The following is a 22,985-nucleotide window of genomic DNA, read 5'->3' on the forward strand; positions in this document are numbered from 1 at the left end:
AATATTAATTAGTACTTGACATAAATAAAATTATAGAAATAAATCAATAAAGGAAACAAATAAATATAAAATTTAGATAAATATCTAAATAATATATAAAACCGTAAAATTAAGATTCTAATAAAATCCGATACAATGAAAGCAAATCATGGGTGGGGGGCAGAAGCAGCATCATCGGGATCATCCTCTGCTGAATCCTCCGGCTGACGGTGGGCAGGCCGCTCAACCTGCTGGGACTGGACTGGCGGATGGCGGGGTAGGGGCGGGACTGGTGGCATGTGTAGGTCGGGGATGTCAGGAACCGAGATGTTTGGAGCTATACTGACCACCACATGACGCAGAGCCGTAGCAGCTGCCAAGAGCTGGTCAAGCTGCGTCTGGAGCTGACGATCACGCTCCTGGAACTGACGATCACGCTCCACGATCCTGGCCTCGAACTCTTGTCTGAGCTCCTCTCGCAATTCCTCTGAAGATGAGGAACCCGGCCGCTTCGCACTCGCATGAGAGCTCCCAGCAGTATATGAAGGGCCAGCGCCACTTGAGCGGGGCAGCCTAGTCGGTGTAGGTCCAAGTCCAAGCCCGCTAACTCGACCAGGGTGCTGCGGCCGGCCAAGACCCGCTAAAAGTGAGGCGGTGGGATCCAAGGCAGACCCCTGAGACTCACGCAACTCGGAATCGACCTGAGTCATCCGTGCCTACCAAAATTAATATAAAGAAGTTAATTATAATATAATGATATCTACACTGTGATATTATATTAATATTTAATTTATTACTTACCGCTATCTCCTCAACCTCATCCGACGCACGCCCGTCTCGGGGTCTATACACCATCGGCCACATCTCGCCATAAGTGGGCGTGTATCCCCGCTCCTGCTGCGTCTTTTCTATCTGTAAATGAAATCAAAGAAATAATTAGTTACAAATTAAATACATCTACATATTTAATAAATTTATTTCAAGTACTCACAATCTCGTCATAAGTGATCGCAAAGCTCCTGGATCCAGCCCTATGACGTATCGTCTGATGCCTGACGCTCCTAGCATTTCTCCTAGAAAGAGCCTGAAGCAAAATGTAAAAAAATTAAATTAAATGAGTCAAGTCGGATAAAAATAAAGAAATTATAATTAATACAATATTATCATACCATCTGGTCAGCCGTCATCCTAAAATAGACGTAAGTAGACCAGTCTTGGTCCGGGACTCCACCAGGTACATCTGCCAGTATCTCCTGGAGGGGCCTCGTCCCGTCACCTTTCTTCTCCCTCCACAGGTCGGCCCTCCTGTTCTTCCATGCCATCCCCAGCCTCTTGATCGTGTCAGCCCTCAACTCCTCCCCCAGAATAAATTTACTCTATGATTAAAATAATAAATTAACTAAATAACAAATTATAAACAAATAATTAAGCAATTTCAATAATTAAAAACAAATAATTAGTTTTTAACTAATTTAACAATATTATAAATAAAATATAAATTAATCAAAGTTTAATAATAATTAAACAATTAAGTAATTTAAATAAAAAAATATTTTTACTCAACTAAATTTAAAATTATTATAAGTAATAAATTAATGAAATCAATAACAAATTATTTTCATTTAACTACTTTTAAATAATTTAAATTAAAAATATATATTCATTTAACTACTTTTAAAAATATTATAAATAACAAACAAATTAAATAAATAAAAATTATAATCAAACAATTAAATTATTTGAAAACAAAATATATAATCATTTATTTAAATTAAAAAAAATTATAAATAACAATTTTATATTACCTTCATTATTTCCCAGCCTTGCTGCTTCTTGTCTGAGGTGATCTTCTTCCAGTCCTGCACGTAGATGGGGAACAGCGTCCACTGCTGACCAAGGAGGCGCACGTACTTGTTGTACAACTGGCCACCTTTCTTCGTCGGTTGGCCCAACTCATTGAGCGGCACAACCACTCGTCCGCCCGTCATCATAGACAGCTCTCTGGCTGTCAGCCTCCGATAGGACCTGTTCCCCTCAGTGTCTACAAAATTTAATTAAGAAATAAATTATATATCAATAAATTAATATAATTTCTATATAAATTAAATACTGATCAAAACTTTAAAAAGTTAAAATAAATACTTACCGACAAATTCCACCTCATAACCAGCCTGACGTCTCGGAGCAGGACGCTGTGCAGCCTGGGGATACTCATTCCCCTGATCCTGCTGCTCCTCCTCCTCCTCCTCCTCGTCAGCAGCATCAGCATGGGGTTGCTCATCCCCAGTAAAATGAGCCTCCTCAGTCCGCTCAATACCATCCTGCTCCATAAAACTGAGGATATCCTCCTCGCTCAGATCGTAGTCATGAATGCTGGGAAATGGCTCATCAGCATCATGATGAACCTCACTGGGTCCAGCTCTCTCAGGATCAACTGGGTCTTTCCCATGTCGACGAGGCATCCTAATAACAACAAATAGTAATTATTTATAAATGAAATAAAAAAAATTAATTTATAAGCTATAACATAATAAAATTAATAAAATAAAACATAAAATAAAAATTATTTATCAATAAATTACTATTTTTACCTGAAAATAAGGATCTGCAACTGAATCAGAACTCAAATATGTTTGTGAAGAAAATTCAGCAGAGCTTCGCTTCCAGAACGATTGAAGAAGTGAGAGTGTGGGGGGGGATATATATAGACCGAAACTTTCTAGCGGTTAGGCACAAAACCGCTAGAAATTTCTAGCGGTTTTGTGCCTAACCGCTAGAAATTCCCAACGGTCATATGACCGTTGGGAATTTCTAGCGGTTCGCGGCCGAACCGCTAGAGATTTCTAGCGGTTCGGCCGCGAACCGCTAGAAAGTCTGGCGGTTCGGGCCTGAACCGCCAGACTTTCTAGCGGTTCGCGGCCGAACCGCTAGAAATCTCTAGCGGTTCGCGGCCGAACCGCTAGACATCTCTAGCGGTTCGGCCGTGAACCGCTAGAAATTTCTAAACTCCTCGGGGAATGAAAAAAATTTCTAGCGCTTCATGCATCAACCGCTAGAAAGTAAACGCTACAAATTTGGCGCCAAGTTCCCGCCAAAGCCCGGGGAGTTTTGTAGCTCTAATTTTCTAGCGGTTAGGGGGTAACCGCTAGAAATGTGCGTTTAATGGTCAAACCGTCTGTATTTTGCAGCGGTTTTTGTAGGAACCGCTAGAAATATCTGAAATTTCTAGCGGTTTTCTTTAACCGCTAGAAAGGTTCCGCTGCTACTTTTACAATTTCTTGTAGTGATTACAATTGCTTTGGAACGGGAATAAGGCTGATTTCTTCAACTCATCAAGAGGAGTGCGTCAAGGAGACCCCATGTCACCATATCTCTTTGTAATCTGCATGGAGAAGTTAGCACACCTGATACAAGAAAAGATAGAAAATGAAGAATGGCGACCTATCCGTCTTACTAGAAACGGCCCCCCAATATCCCACTTGTTCTTTGCCGATGACATCATTCTTTTTGCGGAGGCCACCGTCCACCAGGCGGAAATTATTAAAATGTGTCTTGATCGTTTTTGTCAAAGCTCTGGGTTGAAGATTAGTCCTGCGAAAACTCGGGTTCTTTATTCTGCTAATATTAATCATACCCGATGTACGCAGATCAATTCTATACTGGGGTTCATGCAAACTTCAGACCTAGGAAAATATTTAGGTGTCCCACTGCATACTAAGAGGGTTACGAAAGACACTTTTCAAGGAGTTGTTGATAAAGTAAAAACTAGACTCTCAACGTGGCAGACTAGATCCCTTTCACTTGCTAGTCGCACCACCTTAATCTCATCGGTCACATCTGCTATTCCTGGGTCATGCAAACGTCTTCTTTGCCACCCAGCTCTTGTGACATGCTTGACAAAAGCAACCGCAGCTTCTTGTGGGGGTCCACCGAAACACAACGAAAAGTTCCGTTAGTGGCCTGGGAGGTAGTTTATAGAGACAAAAAGAGAGGGGGGCTTGGTCTAAGACACGCCCATCTACAGAATCAGTCCCTATTAATGAAATTGGGTTGGAAAATGGTCAAAAATAGGAATGACTTCTGGGTTAAAGTAATACGAGATAAATATAGATGCGGGGAGGATCTCATTCCACAGATTGACTACAGGAGGCAGGGATCAAATGTCTGGAATGGCATCAAGAAGACTTGGGAGGAGGTGCAATCTGGTTTACAGCGTAATGTGGATGGCAGCAACATTAGATGGAAATGGGAGAGACACGGTGAATTCTCAGTCAAGTCGGCCTATGCAAGGCTCTCCGGCGAAGGTGAGGAACCACATGTATTATGGGAGCGAATCTGGAAGCTCCAGATTCCACAACGCTGCAGGTGCTTCATGTGGCTGGTCCTACGGAAGAGTCTCCTTACAAATGCTGCGCGATATAGGAGAGGACTTAGTGATAGTGAGCTCTGTCAGATTTGCGGTAAGGCACCAGAAGATATAATACATGTACTGCGTGAATGCTCCTATACCAAAGCCCTTTGGCGCAAGCTCATCTCTCCACTGCAATGGAGACACTTTAGTTCGCTGAATCTTCAAGAGTGGGTATGGTGGAACACGAGACGGAGAGACAACAGTGGGGAAGATTGGGCGGGCATGTTTGCTATAATATGCTGGTGGATATGGAAGAGGAGAAATATGTCTTTATTTGAGGGACAAAGGGTTTCCAATGATAGCGTGATCTTTAACGCCAAGGCCCTGTATCACAGCATTCACGTTGCTAGACGGAAGCTTGCAGGGACTGCCATACAAGGGGCTAGACTAGAAGAGGGGCAGGGAGCTTGGAAACCACCACCAAGAGGATGGCTCAAGGTTAACGTCGACGGTGCTTTCTCAAATGTTCATTCCTCCAACGCTTGTGGCAGACTTCTACGAAATGAGTTTGGGCAATACATGAAAGGATTCATGAATAGAATCGATGATGGAGATGAAGTGACCGCCGAGTTATGGGGCTGTTTACAAGGTTTAAAACTTGCATGGGACGAGGGTCACCGAAGAGTGATACTGGAGACGGATTTGACAGCTGCTATAGAACTACTTGAAGGCTCAACTAATGAGAACCATGCTGACCATGGGCTTATCGCAGAAATACAGATGTTACTTGATCGAGACTGGGAAGTCAAGGTGCAATACACTTGTAGGGACCACAACGAACCAGTTGATTTCCTTGCAAAACTGGCGCTCAGTATGAGACCTGGCTTCCACGTGTTTATGAGGCCGCCTGACGAGCTAGGATACCTACTTGAAAAGGATTGCTCTCGTGCTTCTTGCATGCAAGAGAGGATTTAGTTAAGGTTCCCGCTTTGTTATCCAAAAAAAAAAAATCCCTTTGTTTCCTTTCATCTCCTTTCCTTCCATTAAAATCCCTCCCCTCCCATCCTTTTTATTGAGCCAAATACACCCTTAGTTACATATGATCTCATGGACAGAGGTGAATCATGGGATATGCAAAATTAATGATTGACTCTTTTTTTTCCTTTTAGATTCAATATTTACAATTATGTGTCAATGCAAAATTAATGTTTGCTTTGGAAAAAAAATGTTTTCTTTATGTTTAGAAAGCCAGCATACGTTTTCTGTTTTGATTAAGAAAACGATTAAGTTTGAAATTAGGAGATCACCCAATACTTCCTATGAGGAAAAGTGCAAGATGTGCATCCATTTGGAAAGTATCTAAATTTCTTATTTCTTATATATCTCTAATTTCATAAAAACATTTGGAGTATTATCCTCTTTTCTTGGTTCCCCCCCCTTTTTGGCCAACTTAGTGGTGTTTTTCCCTTCCTCATATTTTTTGGTGGTGTGCTTTGATTGGGTTGAGCGTCCTTGTTAGTAACATTAAAAAAAAAAAAAAAAACCTTGAAAAGTGGTTTTTTTTCCAGCTCAACCCTGTGTTTTTGTCTATTGTACTTCTCCGATCCTTAATATAAGACATATTTAACTAATTTGATTAGATTAAGAAATTTATATAAGTTAGTTAATTATAAAAAATATAACATGTTTTTTTCTAAAATACCATAATCATCTTCTTAAATGTCCTCCATTCCTCTTTTACTTGATTATGTTTATGGGAGTATCAATAGGTGTAATTTAGGAAAAAATGATAAATATGAGAAATAGATCTTATATTTAGGACCAAAATTAACTCAATAATTAGATCTTATATTAAGGATCGAAGGAGGTTTTTTTTTGTTGTTGCTAGGCATAAGTATTTTCTGAAGGCAATCTTGTATTTAAGGTGAATTTCAATTGGGCAAATCTCCTCCACTTTTATGTGGCCTTATATTTGAGAAAGCCCAAGCCCAACTTTGTGCGTATGGCTAAGAATGGCCCATAATAGCCTACATATTGGACCCCACAAAAATAGACTTTCCGTCCTAAGAAAATTTTTTTCATTAATCAAAAAATAATTCAGATCAGTCTGATACAATATATATACAGTTATAAATAATCGATTTGTGTATATGAAAAAATTTATTAAAAACAATAAATATATGAAAAAAAAGAGGTGAGAAACAAATAATTAATTATGAATAAAAATTGAAAAAATAAATTGAATTTTCAGATAAATACAAAGTATAACTTATAAAAAGGATCGCCTCTACTCAAATTGAAAGCTCAATTTAGAGTTTTTTCAATGGATTTCATTAAAATAAATGATAATGATCAGTGCGGGTATGAATGAATCATTGCTAATTTTATTTTAAATGAATAAAATTAAAATATATACATGATAGAATATCAGATTAAAGAAAAAGCGTGTAATTTAAACGATTAATCCAATCACATCTAGATTATTTAAATTTTTAATTGGATTTTTTATTGTCGTTTAAGAATTTAGTTAAAAACTTTTTTTCATTTCGCGAGGCATTTAATTTAAAAAATCAATAAATAAAAATTAAATTTAAATTAGTAATAATATTGCTTAAAATTTAAAACCTCAAAAGGGGGGGGAACTGTTGCTTTCTCAAAACGACAGATGATCAAAACCATACCTTAGTCAAAACGACAGATGATTCCGACTGAAAAAGAGAGGAACCATTCCCATCTCATGGCGACTAATTGACTCAATTCATTTTGACTAATATTATGTCACGTGGCTGTCAAAAGTAGTCAGAGTATAATTATATAAATTAAAGGGATGATCACAGCGAATAATATCATAACAAATTAATACCAAATCAGAATTTTTAAAAAAAAATCATTACTGAAACATTAGAAAATGAATACAAAATTAGAGAACTTAAAATATGACGAGATTCTAATTTGATATTAACCTTATTATAAGATTCTTAGTTCTTATTTTCTTTAAATTAAATTAAAACATAAAAATCAAAATTCATGTAAATATATTATCAGTAAGTTATAATTTTCTTAATGAGAACTAAAAAAAAAAAAAGTATCATTCCCATTGGAGGATACATGACAAAATATTGGAAAAAACACGTAAATCTATTTTTTTGTTATCATTTACCTCATCCATACAAAAAGATGGATAATTTAAAAGTGGGATGAACGCGTCTTGAGTTCGACCTTTTTAAATCTAAAAAATTTTAATGTTGAAAAGAAATGTAAAACTTTTTTAAAATCAAAGTATTTCAGTACATAAAATTTAATATTTTTTTATTTTTGTAATAATTGATACTGCCAAATAAATTTTTGGGCTCTTGAGATTGAATAAAGATTTTAGAAGTGATAAGTGAATTAAGAATTCTAGTCAAAATCAATTTTATTTTTTTATAAATTTCTTCTATGTATGTTGTTTTAATTAGATTGAATAAAGATAATCATTCAATTCCTTTTGAGAGCAAGCATTGTGTAATCTGAATTAAATATCTTATAATGATCTGGGTTATTGGTATTCTGAATTGACTATATTGTGGCATTTTGTGAGATCTTATTAAGTATTTTGGACATGATTCTAATTTCTCTGTGGGCTTTGTATCATTTGGTTTTTTCCATTTAACCTATTATATTAGTATTTTAATCTTAATCAGATTTATTGGTTAATACTCCATTATAATAGAAATAAAGATATAAAAGTTATAAACATATTAGGAAAAATTAATATTTCCACACTACATTTCATATTCAATATTTGTTTCTTCTCATTTTAAAAATTTACCAAAAAAAATAATATTTATTGTTGCTCCAAATTTTATAAAGAGTTTCTTAATTAAAATTCATGTTTTAAGTAAATAATTTCAATTTTTATTTTTATTTTTTAAAACAATGGCGGGGGAGTGAAGTGGGGTGAAAGGACAAACTTTTGTAGCCGGCCCTAGGGTTCACATGAAACGGCAAGTGGATCGTGGGCCCACATGAACAAAGGGAGACAAACTTGAGTCACCACCAGGCAATAATTGAGATGCCCAACAAGACATAGTGGACTTTGACACCCTTATAATTACTTGGGAACAAAAATATTTTCATCTAGATTTTTGGACTGATATTTTCATGACTAATTAAGTTAAACTCTTCCCACATATTACTCCGTCTGCCTCTTCTTATAAAATCTTTTTAACTAAATTATGTAGGTTAAAAAATAGTTAAAACTAGTTAAAAATAATTAATATGTAGCAAATATATTTTTTCCTCCAATATACCCCTATATATAAACGGCTAAATGAGATAGAGTAGTAGTGAGATAAATGAAGAAAGATAATGTATTAAATGCTTTAAATTAGGGATAAAATAGGTTAATAATACATTATATGCTCAGACAAACTCAAAAAAGATTTTATAAAAAAAGATAAACTTATTCAAAAAATTAGATTTTATAATAAGAAACAGAGTAGTATTGTATATCATAAAATTTAAATTAAAAAAAAACTAATTCAAACAACCCCTGTGCGCACAATTTATTTGCCTCAAATCACGATCTTTTTATTTAAAAACAAATCCTCTGTGATAACTTTTAAATATAGAGTAAAAAATATTGTTTGAAAAGTCTCATATTCTCATGAGACTTCGAAGTGAAAAATATTAATTACCTTTTAAATTTTATGAAATATCTTACTGATTGAAATACTTTAAAAAAATTTTAAAAATGTTTTATTTTAAAACGAAAATAATACTACATTCACTTCTTAATATAAAATCTAGCTAACTAATTTTAAAAAATTACTTAATCATAGTCTATGTTATATGATTTTTCTAAAATGCCTGCTAACTGAAAGTTGTTAATATCTAATAAAATGTAATCAAAACTAATACAAGAATTGTGAACAACCTGAAATAACAATTTTGCCTTAATTCCTAAACTTCATATGGTAATAACACATTTAGAATTCACTGTAGACATTTCAAAATAGAAATTAAAGGGTCTTAATTTTAACATAAAAACTTTAAAAAAACTGAGAAAATAATTTTTTAAAAATGTTCAATTTCTAAATTTCAGTGGGTAATAACAAATTTTCAATTCCTTTTACTAATTTTAGGATAAAAAGTATAAATGATGACATTTGTGTCTTTTTACTTGAATTTCAAAATTTTATTTTAAAATTTTGTACTTTTATGAGATTATACTAATTCAGATTTAAAGGAATTTCACATTTTCTAGATTATTTATTTGTCATTTTTCTATATCCTGCACTAATTTTGGTGCATCCACCAGCAGAATCCATTATTTTAAAATAATTTTTTTAAGTAGTACTCCTTCGATATTTAATATAAGACCCATTTAACTAATTTGATTAAATCAAGGAAGTTAGGTAAGTTAGTTAATTATAAGAAATGTGACATATTTTTCCTAAAACATCATAATTATATTTCTTAATACCTCCTCTCCTTTTTTTATTTGATTATGGTTGAGGGAGTATTTATAGGGATAATTTAGAGAAAATTGATAAATATGAGAAATGAGTCTTATATTTAGGATCAAAACCAACTCAACAATTAGGTCCTATATTAAGGACCGGAAGAGTACTCAATATTCTAAGTCTATCGCATTCCTTGCTTTAAAGACAAAATTGCATCAAAAATTACTTTAAAATATTAAATACTACTTAATAAATATTTTAGTATGTCCGATGCACCAACAAATTAGTGTAAAATATTAGGTGTTATTAAAAGATATGAAAAATTAGGAATAAATCCCTCATTGAAAATTTAATTAGCAAATGAGACTTAGAATGATTGATTGCACAAGGAAAGATTAGTTACACACAAAAGATGATAAGTTACACAAAGAGAATTTCATTTGCACAAAGGAAAATTGAGTTGTACATCGCACAAAGGAAGATCATTATACACAAGGGAAGATACATTGCACATAAGAGAAGATAAGTTACCCACAAAAAAAGTTAAGTTGCACAAAATTTTTAGGTCTCATTTGTCAATTAAATTTTTAATGAGGATTTATCCCCATTTTTTCCTAAAAAATATTTTAAAATGGTGAATATATTTTTAAATCTTTTTTTTTTCCGGTGTTCCCACATGATTCTCCACCGTATGAAAAGTAAATTTCAAACTGATTAGGATGGATACTGGAAATCTAGAATTGTGGAGTCTGATTTTTAATATAAGAGTTGATCGATTAATTTAAATACAATAAAAATATTTATTAAGTTAGTAATTTATAATAAATAGGTATTATTTCTTCTAAAATATCTTTACTAGTCATGTGTATTAACTAGAATTATTATTTGATAGAACATTTAACATATACAACTATTACAAGGACTATTCTGAAAAAAAAAGTAAATATAAGAGATAAAGTAAATTGTAGTTTTATATTTAAAATCAAATTAAAAAACAAACTAACTGTTATATTAAGCAATAAAAGCAGTAGTGAATTTTCAAGAGTTAAATAAATTCGTACCGTTTCATACCAATTCGCCAAATAACAAATAAATAAACAAATTTTCCGGGGAAAAAAAAGTATTTCACGAAAAGACAAAGATAATAGGGAAAATCACAAAAAAAAAACCCTACAATTATCAAAATTACACATAAGTCATCTGAATAAGTAAAATTATCATGAGAGACCCGATTTCATATTGTAAATATGAAATCTTATAGAAATGTCTGAAATGCCTATCAACCAAATGACAAGTTGACTATAGGAAATGACAAGTTCACTTTAGAGAATTACAATTTCAGTAGACTAAATCACAACTTAGTTGGAGGTATGTTAAATGACAAGTTGACTATGAGAAATAATAAGTTTACTTTAGCAAATGACAACTTCAGAAGACCAAATCACAACTTGGCTGAAGAGCATTTCAAACATTTTACCAATATTTCGTATTTGCAATATAGGACTAGATTCTTCATGGTAATTTTGCTTATTCAGGTGACTTCTGTGTAATTTTGGTAATTCGAGAGCCTTTATTTGTTATTGTAGCAAGATAATATCCGAAATTTGAATCAGTCAGACAAGGCTTAGGTTTAAATGTAATTTAGAATATTCCTAATTGAAAACAAAAATGTATGATCCCATTTGGTAGATAATGAAGACGAAACATTATTGGAATATTACAAGGCTGTGGTCCCACAGAAATTGTTGGAAGTATTGGCGGTTCACCTGCTCAACAACCTCAATTTCATCCACACAAAATTTACAAGAGTTTTTAATTTATGTGGTGTAAAAATTTACAAGATTGTGGTCCACAGCAAATTATTGAATGTACAGTAGGTGCAGTGATTGTACTTATAAATTTATTCATGACACAGTAAGAAAATTTTTAGTCAATACTTTCCTCTTATTTGAACTATAATACTCAGTTGATCAATTTAAAAAAAAAAAAAGATAAATTATTTAATTATAATATATATTATATGATCTTTATAAAATACTTATGTATATATTAAATTATATATCAGTTTATAAATTGAACAAATTAATTGAAAATAATAAATATAAATACTTTAAAATATTTTTTTATTTTTTTAAATTAATAAATTACGTTGTATATTAAGAATATTAGGTACTATCCTTGTTAAACATACCTGAGTTTTAGTTTTTGATCTTTGGAATTTCATATTATGATTTTGGTTTATATGGTTTGATAAGAATTTGATCTTGAGTTAATGCCATTAAATATAAGGACGAAAATTAAAACTCAATGATTAAAATAAAAAATCTGGCCACAAAAAACAATGATCAAAATCAAAACACATTATTAAGTTATTGTAAGACTATATGATCAAAAGTCATGATTTGAAATGATAAGGATTAAAATTAGAATTTCATCAAATTACAAGGACCTACAATAATATTAATCCAGTTTTTTTTTTCAGAAAAAGAATCACTAATCCCGAGCATCTACAAATTCTTGGAAGCATTATGGCACATTTTTCATAACCAATTGATTTTTTTAAAATATATAGTTAAGATCCAATTTAAAAAACAAAACCTTTTGAAAAAAATTTTCCGCAATCCAATCAATCCAATCAGCTTAAAAGTTAAAACCTTATCAACACGAAATGAAAGAGACTTTGACTATCAATGAGCTTGGATCCAGTGAAACGAACAGGTGGCTCGTAACGTAATAAATTAAGATTTAAATTTTATTAGCAGAAGTGTTCAGTGCTCAATAATATTTCTAATAGAATTTTTTTTAATAAAAAAATATTTATGCATAGAAAAAAAAAACCTTGACTAATCAAGCGTGCATGAGGTCCGGCGTTCCCATCCAGATAAACGCAAAAACACCTTTGAGAGAGAGAGCATGTTTAGGGTGCTTCGATGAGTAAAAAAATACTATCCGATCTTAATATAAAACTTATTTAACTAATTTAATTAGATTAAAAAAGTTAGATAAGTTAGTTAATTATAAGAAAATGACATATTTTTCCTAAAACACCATAATCATTTTCTTAATATTCTCTATCCCTTTTCTACTTGATTATGGTTGATGGAGTATCCATAAGGGTAATTTAGAAAAAATTAATAAATATAAGAAACGGGTCTTACATTTAAGATAAAAACCAACTCAAGAATTGATTTCTATATTAAGAACCAGGAGAGTACTTTTAAAAAATACTTTTTTGGAAATTGAGATAAATTTTTTTACATATTTATTTCATACATTGTAAAAATATTTTTAAAATCATGATTTTGTTTCTAACCAAATACCCGGCCCAAGTAATACTTGCATCTAACTAATCAGATACCCATATAAAAATTTGGAAGATGACTTGTATTAAGATGTGATCACCATTTATATTAAAACTAACATCTGTACCTAACCCAATCTAGTTCATATTGGTGGAGGGTCAATTCGAAATTTGGAAGATGATTTGTATTCAAAAAGACGGTAATATATTTGTGTGTGAACAAGAATGGAAAGCTTCTATAAAAAAGTTGTGAACAATATATAATTGAGTGGCTGAGAATAGTCTCGTGGAGGAAAGGAGAGGCACAGAATCAAAGATAAGGATACTGAGGGGGCCACGTGGGCTCTGTTTTAGAGGCATCAGATGTCAAAGTTCTACTGATGGATGGCAAAGAACGGAAGAAAAGTGGAGATTGAAGCGACAAAAAGGTTTTTGCTCCCCACCCAAAACAAAAAAAGAAAAAAGAATCTTATGATTCTTTAAATCTCATCGTTCTTTCATGACCCTAGTGGTAATAATAACATATCCGAATCCGATTCCCTCTTTCATCCTTTTCTTTTCCTTCCATCCTGGCCTTGGTTTGCCGGCCTTCTTTGACATTTTCTGTTAACTTTAACGAATTCTGTTCACTTTCGAACCCTAAATAATTCAAATTAAAGAAAATTAAAAATCTACGTTGCTATAGTTTTACTTTGACTTTTAATCAGTAAAAAGTAGTATTATTACGATTCTAAAATTTTAGTGCAAATTTACATCTAAATTTTTTTTAGATACATGGGATTTTTAAGTAAAAACTTTTGAAACAAATTTGTGCTTTAACTTTATTTTCACCTTTTTAAAATTTTTTCTTTTTTTATCAAATTCTTATAGTCTTACTTAATTTTTAATTATATTTTTATACTTTTTTTTTCCTCCTGATCTGTGACTTAAAACTACAGGGGGCTTAATTAAAAAAATTATATGAAACTGTAAGGATTTGAAAAAAAAAAAACAAGAGAGAAAGAAAAGGCCTATACATACTTGATTAAAAATTAGGTAAAATTTCTGAGTATAATATTTAGGCAAACATATGATTGGTCCAACACAATAAATTTATGAAATACTAGAGCTAGTTTAATTTTTAATTTGATTCTAAATATAAGACTCACATCCATTTTGTTTCTCGTGTTTATCTCTTTTTAAAGGTAGTTCTTTTAGTAGTTGTACATGTTAAAAATTTCATCACATGGTAGTTCTAGTTAATACACGTAGTTAACAAGGGTATTTTAATGAAAACAACATCTATTTATTACAAATAACTAACTTAATTAATTTTTTTAATATGTTTAAATTAGTCAACTAGTTCTTATACTAAGGACAGGAGATAGTATATAAGGAGAAATTACTTATAAGTCTCAAGTGAAAAATTATACATAGTTAGACCTTTCAAATTTCACTTAATGCTTCAGAAATTTAATATTTACAAGTTAAATTTTTACATTATAAGTCGACTGGCGTTATAAATTTAGAAATCAATATTCAGAAGCCAAAAATTTCATAATTGCAATTTGTGTCATCTGTAAGTTAAATATGTGAATATTAAATACAATTTAAGGGTTTTGGGGGAATATTAGGAGAAAACCCCTAATGGAAAAAAAATTATTTGGTGAATAATATCTAAAATTTAGAACACCAATACTTTCAGCATACGAAAAAATATACAAAAAAATTACCATTACTCATTTAAATTTTCAATTAGAGATATTTTTTCTCAATTGTTCTTTGAAAAATTTATGCACAAGACCCAAATAGAAAAATGAAACAGAAACCCAAACATACCCAACTCCCTCATATGCATGCATGTGTGTGTGTGTGTATTTGTGTGTGTACCACGTGACATTATTCAAATCCCTACGTTAAAAAAAGAAGCCTAGTCCTTAATAAGCGGAAAGAATATAAATAATTTACCATGATTCCGGGACAGATAAGGGTATCTTAATGAAAAAAAGAATAAATTTAAAATGATGATAGCTATATAATATAGCAAAAAAGGAGGTTGATCCTATCACCACTTATTAAGTTATTATGATGATAGGCTACTCATGCAAAAGAAAAGGTCCTCATAATTTGTTCAATCCTTCATCATCATTGTGCCCTCCACACTCCACATATCGAGGAAACCAAAGATCAACCAAATCATGTTATGTTAGCAAACCAAAAAAAAAAAAGGAAAAAAAAGAAGAAATTATTACATTTTCTCTAATCTTTTTTTTAAAAATGTTTTCTTATTAACATGAGAAATCATCAATATATGATATATATATATAGTTATATTGACATTTATATTGATGAAAATATCTTCATATATATATATATATGGTGCTACTTATAAAGCTTAGTAAATATTAAATAATAAATATATATTTTTGGCCAAAATAAAACAATTACTTTTGCAAAATGTAAAATCTTGCGATCATAAATGATTAGAAACCTGTTTTCATAATATATCATTCGGTTAAATTAAAAACAATAATTTCGTTTCAAGGACATTTTTATTAAATAAAAATTTATAAAATTTTATGTTTCATAAGAAAATAATTTAGCATGTCAAATAAGAAATTTAAATAAATGATTAGAAATTCGATTTTTGACTTTTACTGGATCCGTGAAGATACGATAATACGCTTTCCCCATCTGCCGAAGGTAATTGTTGGCAGAAAATAAAAGGGAAAAGAGCGAAGGTAACTTAGTCATCACAATCGTCAATAAGGAAACTTCACGGAAGCGGCTAAAGGGTAGGACTGTAATTTCGCTAAACGAGTGGCAAACACGGTCCCGGTATTTCACGTCACCTATAAATTCACGTCTTCGCCTTGTTACCCTAACAGATTCGGCTAATCTCAACAAAGCTCAAGGAGGCAGAGGCTGTGCGGCGAAGTTGTTCTATTTGTTCGTTCTTCTTGTTCCACCGATTTCTAGGGTTTTCGATATCTGGTATCGAACTCTTCCGTGGTCTTACAATTCATCAATTTGGTGTTTTTATTCTTGATTTTTCTTTCTTTCTCTCGATTTGCTGTAGTTTCTGCTGTTTCTGATTTCGATCTCTTTTTGTTTGGCCCGAAGGTTTCGATTTGATTTCCCATATTCTACGATTCGGTGACGGGGCTGAAGGTTCTTACAGAGTGAACGTTTAAGAATTCTCGAGTTTTATCAATTCAGGTACGTTATTTTGGTTGCTTCTCGTTGCGTATCCTTTTCTGCTGTTAATATTTGTGTTATTGCATATATTTTAGATTAAAGAACAATATATCCATCTTCGTAAATTTTATTTCATTCTTTGATTATTGTTGCCATTTCTCATTGTTCTATATCTGATTTTGCTGTTGTTTAGACTGCGTAGTTTTTAAGCATGATGTTTTTTGTATGTTTCGAGCTTTTTGTTCTTGGATCGGTTTTTCATAATGACTAGAGTTTCAAAATTTAAATGTATCCTTTTTCATATGTTTCTGCTAGGAACTCCCTGCTTTTAAATAGATCTGTATTTTTCAACGTATTTGTCTACTTTTGCCTAGTTGAACAATTTGGACCCGTTCCTGGTTCGTTAATTTCAATGTTTTAATTAAAAGTCCATGAATTTATGTAATGCATTTCCTTATCATTATTCCCCTATTTAAGTATTGATCATTTGAGCGAGCCTTATTGTTTTGCATCTTTTGATTGCTGGCTTATGAGATCTAGATGATGTCGATCTATGATTTTTCCAATATTTCTTGTGTTTCTCTTGTCTGTACCTTATCTTTTCCATCAATTTTGGGGATCTGCTAAAATGTTTGCAATCTGATTGATGAAGCAGAACTGTATGATCTAATGGAGTCCAAAGGTGGGAAAAAGAAGTCTAGTAGTAGTAGTAAATCATTGTTCTACGAAGCTCCCCTTGGCTACAGCATTGAAGACGTTCGACCCAACGGTGGAATCAAGAAGTTCAGATCTGCTGCTTACTCCAACGTAAGTTTTATATCCCATATGCTATATGGAATTTGGATTTTCGGATTATTTGATTCATTGAATAATGAACGATGCTAATGCTCTTTTTTTTTTCTTTGCTCTTTTGCAGTGCGCTCGCAAGCCATCCTGATATCCCCTGCTTTTGATCCCGTCTTTTTTTTAGCTCTTTCTTTTTTTCCTGTTTTTCGTAGGTTTATTTACTGCTCTACTTCAATCAACGTCTTTCCGATCCCCCTTTTTGCGACCGTGCTCTCTTCACACCTGTGGTTTGGTTCTACTGTGTCCGTTTTCTGAGGCAAAATGACGATGCCTGTTTCAGCAATCGGTTTCGAAGGTTATGAGAAGAGGCTGGAAATATCTTTCTTTCAGCCTGGAATCTTTTGTGACCCAGAAGGAAAGGGTCTGAGATCTCTTACAAAATCCCAGTTGGATGAGATTTTAGCACCAGCAGAGTGCACCATTGTGTCATCACTGTCAAACGACGAGGTTGACTCCTATGTTCTCTCTGAGTCTAGCCTTTTTATCTATCCATACAACATCATCATCAAAACCTGTGGGACTACCAAGTTACTCCTTTCAATCCCACCCATACTGAAGATGGCTGAGCACCTTAACCTAGCCGTTAGATCTGTACGGTACACTCGTGGGAGCTTCATTTTCCCTGGAGCTCAGTCCTTTCCACACCGTCACTTTTCTGAGGAAGTCTCAGTCCTGGATAGCCACTTCGGGAAACTTGGATTGGGCAGCGTGGCTTATATTATGGGTGGCGTGGACAGCCCACAGAGGTGGCATGTGTACTCTGCTTCCGCTCAGTCAGTGAGCGCATGTGACTCTGTTTACACCCTCGAGATGTGCATGACTGGTTTGGATAGAGACAAAGCTTTGGTTTTCTACAAAGATCAATCTGGCTCTGCAGCCCATATGACGTCGAAATCTGGAATTAGAAAGATCCTTCCAGATTCTGAAATATGCGACTTTGAGTTTGATCCATGCGGTTATTCAATGAACTCAGTTGAGGGTTCTGCTGTTTCTACCATTCATGTTACGCCAGAAGATGGATTCAGCTACGCTAGCTTTGAGACAGCGGGGTATGATCTGAAAGCCTTGAATCTGAAGGACCTAGTCTTGAGGGTGCTGTCATGCTTTGAACCAATGGAGTTTTCAGTAGCTGTGCATGCGGACGTTGCAAGCAAGACATTTGAGGAGTTCTGTATGCTGGACATGAAGGGCTACAGTCGCAAAGAGGGGAGCCTTGAGGAGCTTGGAATGGGTGGTTCTGTTGTCTACCAAAAGTTCGTCAAGACCACCGAATGTGGCTCACCTAGATCAACTCTGAAATGCTGGAAAGACGAAGTTGAAGAAGAGTAGTTTAGTGCTTTTGATTCAGTTGGAAGAATAAAAGCTTTTGCCTATTTTAATTGCTTTTTAATTGTGTGAGACCTCGCGTGATTTTATGGGTCTGTCGTACTGCCAAAAATAAAGCAGGCTAGCTCCTGTCCGTATTTCTACTGGACCTGTGTTTCTTGGATTTATTATATATGGCCTGTCGTTTCAACAAAAGTAAAGCCTGCCTGTTAGGCTTGTGCACCTAAATCGGCAGGGCACTGTCGTATATGTGACGTGGGACCTTGTTATTATGGATTTATGAAATTGAAGCTGGATGTTGTGATTATTAATAATTTTCTGTCTTTCGAAGTGGGATGCTGTTCTACGTCTCCCATGTAGTTTGGTCGACTCAATTATTCAAGAGGAGAAGTGGGTGTTCTTTTAATACTTATCTCTCTGAGGGCTGCGCTCTTCATCAATCATCATTGTGAGGAATTGATTGGATTTTTTTGGCCGACATCTTGGGCAGACAACGCTTAATATTTTTATTATGTCAACGTATTGTGTTGGTGGGACAGCCTGCCATATTATCACATAGGTGGAGATTAAATAAAGAATTAAATCTTTCAAAAATTTAATCAGTTACTTATCCAGTTTTGATTTGATTTACACGTAATCAATAATCAATAAATTAAATAATATTTCACAAATTGAGTCTGAGTGGATAATTAAGGGACTAAGTTATGAAGAAATAAAAAAAGGTAACGGAACTAATTAATTAATTTTTCTAAATATTTCTTTAAAAATTTTTTTGAAAATAACTTCATATTTTTAATCTTCTCTAAAAACATCGTTGTATTGTAATCATATCTTTCCAATTTGTTGGCCGAAATAATATTTTAAGTTTAGTTTATCATTATGTGTAAACCCCCCCCCCCCCAAAAAAAACCAATTTCAATGATTTTTTCATTATATTAATTTACCAGATACCAGTAACTTGTATTTTAAGATTGGCAAGATGTTTATTTATTTATTTTGGTAAGGATTCTCGGCCGGCAAGAAGTTTTATTATTTTTTCAGAGTGGAAGAAAGTAGTTATATATTCCTAACAATCACTTTGATAATGAGTTTTTTTTTTTTGCCACAATATTATATCTATGCTTTTCTGCATTCTTAGGGTTCGTTTAGTATGAGGAAAAATAAGAAGAGAGGAGGGAAGAAATTTTTTTAATAAACTCGATTTAAAAAAATTTAAAAAATAGGATTAAACTTTTAATTAATTTTTATTACTCTTTTATATTACTTCCTGTCTTTAATAAAATTTCAAAATCCCACTTTTTTAATTTTTTAAACAGAGCTCATTAAAATTTTCCTTTCCGTCTCTTTCTTTTCATTTCTCTCGTACCAAACAATACTTTATGTTTTATTTCAATCAATTATAGCTGCACTGCTCCTTTTCAATAAGTGGGACAGATAGAGACAATTTTTCCCCCCGGAGAGATAGAGACAAATTAAAGCTAATATAGGAACACTTCAAAGATAATACATGCCAAGCCAAAGACATTTCATTATTCCCCAATTCATGCTCTTGACTGTTGATGAATATTGGTTGGCAAAAAAACATTGATGAATATTAAAATTAAAAAGAAAAACTAAGCATTATTCTAAATGGGAAATAGCAACTTTTTCTTTCCATAATACCAAGAAATCCATATTTTGAATAATTAATTAATCTAATATTTCTAAGTGAAGAAGGCCTGATTGGTAATTATAATTTTCCGCATTTACGTTTATTTCTTAGTACTTTTAGATCCACCAAAATCCCCATCCCATGCAGGATGGAATATTAATATAACACAACAATATAGACATTTAAATTATGATTAATCTATCCATTTTATACCCTACCTTTAATTTTACGATCTGCAACAAGTTTCATTGCTGGTTCTTTTTTTATGAAATAGCCTACATCGCAAAATATATGCATATTTTATATATGGTTTACACCGCTTGCAGCGTAGAGTGGCTGTAGTTTAGTGGTAAGAATTCCACGTTGTGGCCGTGGAGACCTGGGCTCGAATCCCAGCAGCCACACTTTTTATGTTTTATTTTAAATTTCAAATTGCACGCAGAATATTTTATCGTCCTTCCCATATTTTGCTTCATTCTATAGTCATAAGGCGACTTCTGAAATTTCCCAACAAAACAACAGAAGTCCCATAATATAATCTTAGTACGTGGAATCACAGAGAAGCGTTTGAGTTAATTTAAAAATCTCTAAGATGGCGAAAACACAAAAAAAAGTCCAAGTTATATGGAAATATATATCTCATATACACACACACATATGTATGTATCTTATTAATTAGGTTGTTGATGAAGGCCTCATAAATTTGCACGATAAAGGAGATCTCATATACTATGGTGCAACTGGGTTAAAGCTGACAGCATCAACTAACCGGGTTGAGTTTAAGGAAATAAAGCAATTTCCAAGGGCTTGGATTCGAATTCTTACAAAATTGCTTCTAATGAAACAATACCTCTACCTATCAATCCGAACAGCATTATCAATTCAAACATAAATATTATGCTAGACCAATGTATTTGCCCGGCAAACCGGTAAACACTTCTGCTACCCATTTATGCAAATATAACACCTTATTGGAAGCAAAATTTTCCTTCAAAACATACTCATGGATACGTAGCATGATCAGATAGTACTACAGTATTGCAACTATCAATGCCAACTAGCAGCAGTGCAAAAGAACAAACAAACGTTTCATCAATCGCTCCTTCACCTTTCCATCATAGTATCGTCGACCTCGTGCGCTGGTTGATTCACCGGAGAACCCTAATCCACCATACTCATGAACTCAGGGTCCCTTCCTAGAGCTTCCAGAATCTCATAAGAAGCGTTCACCTCAATGTCAAAGCTACCTTCTTCTGCTCCCACATCAGTCATCAGCTTCCATACATTTGTATTGGCGATGCTGCTTCGAACCACCGCCGGCCGTCCCCAGCCGAAATCAACCGTGTAGAAGTTGGTCCTGGTGGAGCTTCCGGTTGCCAAAACATTCCCAATTGTGCCACTCTGAAAACTTATTGTTGGATTTTGTACCCAATCTTCAAACTCCCTCTTGATCTTTTCTTGTGTGTATGATGAGACGATCTTGTTCATCTGCGAAACAAACTTCCCATGTCCTCCATCTCCCAACAGATCCCTTACTTTCATCGTCAGACGCGTGAATTGCACAGTGTTCCCGACGTAGTTGTCTGGTATTGGTGGGTGAGAGACTCTCGATTCCGAAGTCGCAACGAATCTGTAAGTTACGTCTTCCTCTGGATCAAGATGCTGGTTTCTGATCACAGACCCCCAAATATGGCCGATAACAGCCTGTAGCGAAGAGATTCTGTTCTTGATGACACCATCCTCGACCTCTGATTTAGCTTTAGCTTTGAGTTCAGCGATTTTTTCCCTTTTGAAGTGGAAGATCCTCTTGGGGAATGGAGGTGGCTGAGTGTACTGCTTACTATAATTCTCCATTGCTTCCCTGAATGGGATTCTTAAAGGTCGTTTGATATTCCCATGAGGAAACCATTGTTCGAATGAAGCGACATTAGAATTTGAATCTATGTGGTTTAAACCATTCGATTTTGAATCCATGAGGTTTAAACCATCTCGGGAGATCTTAGCCCACGTATTCAAGAAAAACAATACCGTCTTCATATCAGCAATACAATGGTTTATTGAGCAAGCAATGAAGATGCCATCCACAAGCTCTGTAACTTGAGCAGCCAGTAATGGGATCCGAGTCCCTTCGAAGGTTTTGGAATTACTTTGTGGGAAGAAGGATTGGACAACCGGAGGAACATAAACGGGTTCAAGAATGTCAGCAATCGTCGTGTTCTCGGCAATAGCATGAACAAAGCTTGCTCCGGCATTGTTGCAAGTGATGAAGACGGAGGAGGTGCCATCATCGCCGTGGCGGACGATGGCAAGGCGGCCGGCGAGGGGCAAGAAGAAGTCAAGGGTTGAAGAAAACGAGTCCTTAAGGTGCTGTATCAGTGTCCGTGTGTGGTTTGACGGTGATAATATGGGAGGTTTGTGGAAAAGAACACCCTTTTGAGCATAATCATAGAGCAGAAACCGAAGACCCCATGGATTGAGGTCGATTTTTTTGGGTGGATCTTCATGATTAACGCATCTTCCTGCTTGGATTGTAGTTGTTGAGATCACTCGAAAACCTGCCGCCATGTGATAGCGCGTGTGGTGTTTCTCATCAACGAAAGGACTAGGCAGAAATGATGAATCTAAAATTGAAAATCATACTGACGAACAAAAATTGCAACATAATTATGCAGTAGCCGGCCACTTCTCATGCTCGCATGCCCTTTACGTGGCAGTTTGCATGTGAGGATTTGTTTCTATTAGGTGAGATGGAGACAGGAACGGAGTTCCTTGAAACACTTGCCCTCTTTGTGTTTTTAAAGCCTTGGAGGGATTCACGTACCAGGTGTCACATCCCAAATTTAAATTCAAATACTAACTTGAGTCATTAGTATAAAAATTAGTTGAAAATTCAATTTATTCATAAAT

General features: G+C 33.9%; 2 protein-coding genes and 1 non-coding gene across 3 annotated transcripts; 2 read left to right on the forward strand and 1 right to left on the reverse strand.

Moving 5' to 3' along the window:
* The first annotated feature begins 15,948 nt into the window (after positions 1–15,948).
* LOC114758576 (S-adenosylmethionine decarboxylase proenzyme) lies at positions 15,949–18,741 on the forward strand. The gene is made up of 4 exons (XM_028947634.1): positions 15,949–16,051; positions 16,181–16,276; positions 16,911–17,062; positions 17,172–18,741. Exon 4 carries the CDS (start codon positions 17,363–17,365, stop codon positions 18,428–18,430), a length of 1,068 nt encoding a protein of 355 aa, XP_028803467.1. The 5' UTR covers positions 15,949–16,051; positions 16,181–16,276; positions 16,911–17,062; positions 17,172–17,362; the 3' UTR covers positions 18,431–18,741.
* A 1,669-nt stretch (positions 18,742–20,410) lies between these two features.
* On the forward strand, positions 20,411–20,482 carry TRNAH-GUG (transfer RNA histidin (anticodon GUG)). Its single transcript has one exon. It is a non-coding gene; the product is annotated as a tRNA-His (tRNA).
* Positions 20,483–21,157: 675 nt separating this feature from the next.
* On the reverse strand, positions 21,158–22,643 carry LOC114758581 (uncharacterized acetyltransferase At3g50280-like). The gene has a single exon (XM_028947638.1). It carries the CDS (start codon positions 22,641–22,643, stop codon positions 21,240–21,242), a length of 1,404 nt encoding a protein of 467 aa, XP_028803471.1. The 3' UTR covers positions 21,158–21,239.
* Between the last annotated feature and the right edge of the window lie 342 nt (positions 22,644–22,985).

Source organism: Neltuma alba, unplaced genomic scaffold (assembly GCF_004799145.2).
Source record: "Neltuma alba isolate B1F8T4 unplaced genomic scaffold, ASM479914v2 tig00010738_pilon, whole genome shotgun sequence".
NCBI lineage: Eukaryota > Viridiplantae > Streptophyta > Magnoliopsida > Fabales > Fabaceae > Neltuma > Neltuma alba.

Coding starts and splice junctions, on each gene's coding strand:
- LOC114758581 (XM_028947638.1), bottom strand. CDS start 22,643: ATGGCGGCAGGTTTTCGAGTGATCTCAACAACTACAATCCAAGCAGGA.
- LOC114758576 (XM_028947634.1), top strand. CDS start 17,363: ATGACGATGCCTGTTTCAGCAATCGGTTTCGAAGGTTATGAGAAGAGG.